Genomic DNA, 6,522 nt, shown 5'->3' with positions numbered 1-6,522 from the left:
GGACCAACCACGGAAATGTAGGCCAGCAAGGGAGGTGACGACGAAACCTGAGGCAGAAACATTTCGTTTACACGGTGTGCAGGCTGTCAGCTGTTCAAATGCTCCATTATCATGCTGCGACAAGTTGTTTCAGGTTTAAGTAGGGTCCGGTTAGTCCACGCTGGTGTGGGAAAGAGCTGTTAATCGGTATTTTTGGGGGAGGAACCTTTCAGCGGCGACTCTTATTTCCACACGGACTACTTTACGACCGGGACCGTAAATACACCGTCGCAGCTGCTTCTCCGGTCTGGCAGAGAGGAAAACGATGAGGATTTAACAACTAATATCGCCGTTTCAATGAAACAGCTCTGTTCTTTCGCTGGTGGTGAAATCAGAGCCGCTGAGTTTGCAGGAGCCGGTGTCGGAGCGTGAATAAAGCCGATGATGGAGTCGTGTCGGCGGACAGGACTGAACGGAGTCCTGTGCTCCCTGTCACTGCTGTGTGTCCTCCTGGACATCCAGCTGGACGGTAAGACTGGAGTTTTATCCAGAAACGAGCTCTTCACGAACCCCAAAAAACACAAATACTGACATTTGTTGCGTGTTAGTGGCTGTAAAAGGATATCCTAATTAAACGTTACCGAGGTAACAGTATATCCGCCCCTCCAAAATAAAAGCAGCAGCCATGTAGGTGGTGAATCCTGTTGTGATAACAACATATTTATTTATAGTGAAAATACAGTTTAAAAAAAGTCGTATAGTTTATACATACACATATGTTTCTCCTTGAGAACAGTGACAAATTCTCATATTTTGAGAATCAGGAACCAGGACGTGTGGCAATGTTTTTTGTTGAATGACTTAATCAGTTCATATTTGAGTATCACTTGTCACGAAACGAAATCAAACCTGAGCAAATTCCTTTATTGTGATGCATATGATGTGTTATATCGCACTAATGGTCTAGGTATTTTGAATGATATATATTTTAAAAAGCTACTTCCGAAGTTTTTAAATTTGAATCCCTTGAAAAGCACTACCCTGTTTTCAAGGGGACTAATAAATGTTCAAGTTAATTAGGAGAATGACAGTATTGTGTTTCTTTGCAATAATAGCAGAATCTCTGAGGGTTCACAAATCCTCTTATAGTGTATGATATAATTTCACCTAATCATGTTATCATATATTTAAAGTACACCACTAAATTAACTTTTCTAGTGGTAGGAGTCAGTTTGAGTGCTCAGTGCCTCTGTTCTTTATTGCTTGTTGAATACTTGAATTAGAATAGACTTCTGAAAGCTGATGAGCAACACCAGGTCATGTTTCAATATCTGCCTTATACAAATGGTTTTTGAATGTGCATTAACACCTCCAGTACAGTTTTAAATGTAACTCATAAATGGATCTACAGTAATGTCTGATGTGTGATCAGACTCATGTTTTGAATTACTGAAAACTGAATTAAAAATGAGGTGGAACTTTTGTGCTTTGTGACATTGTAATTAACCAAATTGAGAATAAAAATGTAAATCTCAAAAAGACAAACACACTCAAAGATTTGCTATATCATGTCAGTCTGCTGTTTGCCAGTGATTTATTTCTAGTCATGCTCAAGCACAGTTTTGTGTTACAGGTGTCTTAGGGGCAACGCATGTTGAGATCGAGCACCATTTGGAGATGGGCCGCAAACTATTGGCAGCTGGTCAGCTGGCTGAAGCCCTGTCGCACTATCACTCTGCTGTGGGTAAGGTTACACGCAAACAGAGCCAAGTAGACACACTGACATTCACTCATTTATATTTCCACCACTGATAGACATTTTCTGTCTGCGCTTTATTTGAATAAAGTCTTTCCTCTCTCACAGTTCACAGGAGAATATTTGTGTTTCTGTTCTGTACAGACCCCTAGTTTTTTATTTTGATGGTTGATGCTTTGACAAAGTACAATTTTAGTTTATATATTTTTTTGAAAATTTCTAGAGGGAGACCCTGACGATTACCTGTCCTACTACAAGCGAGCTGCAGTCTTCCTGGCCATGGGAAAATCCAAATCTGCCCTGCCAGATCTGACCAGAGCCATCCAGCTCAAGCCTGACTTCCTTGCTGTAAGTTCTCCACATTACAAACCACAAAAATAGAAGAATGTTTATTATTCCACATTTTGTCTCCTACAATTTCTCTGCTTGTCAAGTGTTAATCTTAATTTCTGTGCGTTTCCAGGCCAGGTTGCAGAGAGGGAATATCCTTTTGAAGCAGGGCAACACCCAGGAGGCCAGGGAGGACTTTGAAGCTGTGGTAAGTTTTAAATTCCTAAATCTCCTTCTCTGTCTTTTAATATTTAGCCAGAATAATAACATGGTGCTAAAGGTGAAATCTATCTTTCAGCTGCAGCGCTCTCCGGACCACGAAGAAGCCCATGACCAGCTGATGAAAGCAAACGAGCTGGAGGAGCTGCAGGAGGAGGCCCACGCTTCGTACCACCAAGGGGACTACAGCACGGCCATCACCATGCTGGAGAGAGTTATAGAGGTGTGTGCATGTCCGCTCTGCCACGATGCCTACAAATTACAGAAGCCTAATGAAGTCAAGCACTTATTTAGGCAAAATTGCCTTTGAATATGTTTTTTCAAATCAAATACCACCTCATCATTGAATGTCATGTGTAAACATTACACTACACACTATCTCCAGATCGCCCCTTGGGATCCTGAGTCTCGGGAACTTCGTGCAGAATGTTACATCCGAATGGGAGATCCGCAGAAAGCCATCCAGGATCTGACACCTACCACGAGGCTGCGCAACGACAACCGCGCTGCCTTCCTGAAGCTCAGCATGCTGCATTACAGCCTCGGAGAGCACCACGACTCACTCAAGTGAGCTACTGAGTCATGCAAATTAAGTTGATTTCCATGTTTCAGTTTCACCACCTTGTTCTCACTCTTCATTCTTATCTCTACCTCAGTCACATCAGAGAGTGTCTGAAGCTCGACCAGGATGACAAGAAGTGTTTCAGCCACTACAAACAGGTGAAGAAGCTCAGCAAGCAGCTGGACAATGCAGAGGAGCTCATTCAAATGGAGAGGTCAGCACTGAAGGAATGGGAATGCTTCAGAATATGTGTCTCTTTGAAAAATCAAATATCTAGTACTTGGTGTTTCTAAGAATTTGTAGATGCGCAGCTTCATTAGTGGAATCAACTCTGGTGGTTTGAGTCAAAGCAGATGTCGTACCTTATTCTGCATTCAAATCTTATTCGCAGACTTCATGTTGACTCTGAGCCTTGGTCTTTTAATACCTTCTTGACACTAACAAAACAGAAGTATGAAAAACAGTAGCTAACATTTACTATTACTACATCTGCCTACAATTAGGTATCAGGAGGCCATTGATAAGTATGAATCCGTGATTAAGACGGAGCCTAATGTCCCATTCTACACCAACCTGGCCAAAGAGAGGATCTGCTTCTGCCTCGTCAAGGTGAGAGGACAAGAAACTATGGAGTTTTTCTCTGTGAAAGATGCTTCTTAAGAAACTCTTCATTTAGTTAGTTAAATGTTTACTACATAAAAGATTTGCAGTTTTTAAAATGGGGAAATGTTAGATTTAGACCTCAACTGGCATCAGACCTACCAATATCAGTGCTTAACTAGTTCATGGTAAAATCCTGGCTTTTGTCCTAAATCTTGTGCTTCATGCTGATTCTAGATAAAGTCGGCTTGGGAGGCGATAGACGTGTGCTCAGAGGCTCACCAGAGAGACCCCCGCAACGCCAACGTCCTCCGAGACCGAGCAGAGGCATACATCCTCAACCAGGACTATGAAAAAGGTATCAGGAACCAGCCTTCTTGCTGACAATAACCTGCAGTAAACCAGAATGTAGTTTCTGAAGGTTTGGTTTAAAAAGAAGCAGGTTACAATGTCAGGACAAGACGCTAACACACCTGTGTAGAGACAAATATGTAAGCACAAACAAAAGTGTCTATTGCAGAAGGTGCTCAGTGGTTTAATGTTTGGCAAAAGTATTTTAAACATCACTTAATAGATTGGAGTCGTATTATCATGCACATATTATAATTGGTCCCAGTGTTAGATACCTGTAGGTAAGATTAGTGTAAAACAAGGCTGTCCACTCCTGTACCACAGTGTGTACTGAAACAGTTAGTTTTTCAGTAACCTATTTTTTTTTCCAGCCAACTTTATTTACATGTCTTATAATATATGTTTTATCTTTTCCAGCTGTGGAGGACTACCAGGAGGCGAGAGAGTTTGATAGCGACAGTAACGATATCAAAGAGGGACTCGAACGAGCCCAGAAACTGCTCAAACTCTCTCGTAAGAGGGATTACTATAAGATCCTGGGCGTCAACAGGTAACCAGTTCAGATATTTATAGTGTTTACTCTAAATCTGTCGATTGTAGGTCGCTTTGTGGAGCGGATCACACAGACTGACTCTCACAAACTTTGCTTTCCTTAGGAATGCTAACAAGCAGGAGATCATCAAGGCGTACAGGAAGCTGGCACAGCAGTGGCATCCCGACAACTTCCAGTCCAAGGCTGAGAAGAAAGAAGCGGAAAAGAAGTTTATAGACATCGCTTCAGCTAAAGAGGTCCTCACCGACCCAGGTCAGCAGCTGATTATTTCTTGTGTGTCGTGATTATATGAATTCAGCAGAGATTTCAGCAAAATGAGTCAGTTTTAGTGAACCTCAGTGTGGAAGTCAACAAAACCAAAGAACAAACCAAGTACAAAACTAAGATGGAAATCTCAGCTATTGAGTCAAAAACGGTCATGGAGTATTGTCTGTACCCCATTCTCTGTGTATTGCCTGTGTGTTCATAAAAAACTTGTAATGATACTATTAAATTGAAATCAATTTAATCAATTCAGATCTCCTTGTTTGAGATAATCCAAATTGTGCATCATGTATGCAGTGATTTAGCTTTTGCTGTAATAAATTTGTCCCTCTGTGCTTTCCATTGTCATGCCAGAAATGAGGCAGAAGTTTGATGCAGGCGAGGATCCCCTGGATCCAGAAAACCAGCAGGGTGGAGGCGGAGGACAGCAGGGCTGGCCTTTCCACTTCAACCCCTTTGAGTCTGGCGGCAGCTTCCACTTCAAGTTCCAGTACAACTAGAGAAGTCAACCCTGACGGACACGAGGGGGGCGGGGACGTTCTCACAGGGGACGTGGAGGAGTCTTCTTCAGATCTTGTGCTTGAGCTTGGACACAGATTTGTGGGTTACTTGAACTTTAGATTTTGAATGCCATGCCTGCACAGCAGTGCAAAATGAAAACAAACCTGGACTTCTTACCACAATAAACTACAGACCTGTCTGTAGAAAACTGGTGGATTGACTGGTCGCATGTTGAATAACATGAAGTCTTGTGTCAACACTTCAGACTCTTAAGAAACAGAAAGTTTGAATCAGTCATCGTGGAAGTCTGCTCTTATTACTCATCTTTTCTTTGTGCCATTCTTTGAACCTTTACAGGACTCCATGTTTTTTTAAATGCAGTAGCTCCTGCTCGGCCATTACACAGGAAGACTGTCAGTTTGTTGGTTTTATGCTCAGTATTCTTTGAAGAAATGATGTTTGCTAATCTCTATATATTTTTGATCACTTCAGCGTCTCTACACAAGAGAACCAAGATTTTTATATTTAAAGCTACCGTGTTGTTGAGCTTCTAAGAGACTTCGGCACTATTACATGAAACTGGGTGTAAAAAGGTTGAAATCTCATAGATCAGTGTAGCCACTCTGATTGTTTTTACTTTAAATGATAAGATTGGAATAATGTGTGAATGCTGATATCTTCAATAGGCTAAATGTGAAACTGCAAACATGCAACTAAAACCAAAAACCTGGTTACAACTCTTCACTTTTAAAACGTTGTAAAAAAAAGTGACAGTGTAGCCTCTGACAACTGAGTCAAGATTTGGAGCATTTCTCTGTTTCACTCCTTTCAAAGCACATGTTTGGAAACTTGCACTTTTACTCCTTTGTATGGAAAAACCACTCCTGAAACGTTACTGCAGGCTTTTAAAAAGCTCTTCAAAAGCTCCTCCACAAACCAGAGGTGTATGTGCTCAATGTTAAACGAGTTGGGACGTATGTGATTCATAAACAGATTGTTGGAATAATGTTTGACAAACTGAAAACTTCCTTACTGAGTTGCTCATGAAAATCAAAGTGCACCTTCGTTAATGAGGCTCAATTATTTCCGCCATGCAAAACACAACAGTTTGATAATGAGCTCGGATGACGTTCTTTAAAAGAGTAGATTTTTTTTTTTCAAGCTTAAATTTAAGTTATTTTGTCAATAACAGCTTAAGGTAACAGTCACTGTAGGTGCTTTGAGTCATGCCTACTCCTCAGCAGCACAACTCAAATGTGACAGGTTCTTTATATTTAAATCAACTGACAGGGGCGGTTTCGTTTGTGGGTTTCTTTTTAGAGTTTTCTGTTAGTGGCATAAATTTTCTGTTGCCAAACTGAAACAGCTGACATGCTCAAGTGTATTAAATATTTAAACAGTCCGACT

The 6,522-nt window shown here is 41.1% G+C and overlaps 1 protein-coding gene across 1 annotated transcript; it reads left to right on the top strand.

Moving 5' to 3' along the window:
• On the top strand, positions 1 to 6,517 carry dnajc3b (DnaJ (Hsp40) homolog, subfamily C, member 3b). The gene is made up of 12 exons (XM_026353240.1): positions 1 to 508; positions 1,613 to 1,723; positions 1,959 to 2,083; positions 2,199 to 2,273; positions 2,364 to 2,507; positions 2,670 to 2,851; positions 2,941 to 3,060; positions 3,350 to 3,455; positions 3,684 to 3,804; positions 4,215 to 4,347; positions 4,454 to 4,602; positions 4,969 to 6,517. Exons 1-12 carry the CDS (start codon positions 421 to 423, stop codon positions 5,112 to 5,114), a joined length of 1,500 nt encoding a protein of 499 aa, XP_026209025.1. The 5' UTR covers positions 1 to 420; the 3' UTR covers positions 5,115 to 6,517.
• The last annotated feature ends 5 nt before the right edge of the window (positions 6,518 to 6,522 follow it).

The sequence above is a fragment of the Anabas testudineus genome, chromosome 18, assembly GCF_900324465.2.
Source record: "Anabas testudineus chromosome 18, fAnaTes1.2, whole genome shotgun sequence".
In the NCBI taxonomy this organism is placed as follows: domain Eukaryota; kingdom Metazoa; phylum Chordata; class Actinopteri; order Anabantiformes; family Anabantidae; genus Anabas; species Anabas testudineus.
Note: the sequence above shows the minus strand (reverse complement) of the source record. Positions and strands in the feature narration are given on the sequence as shown.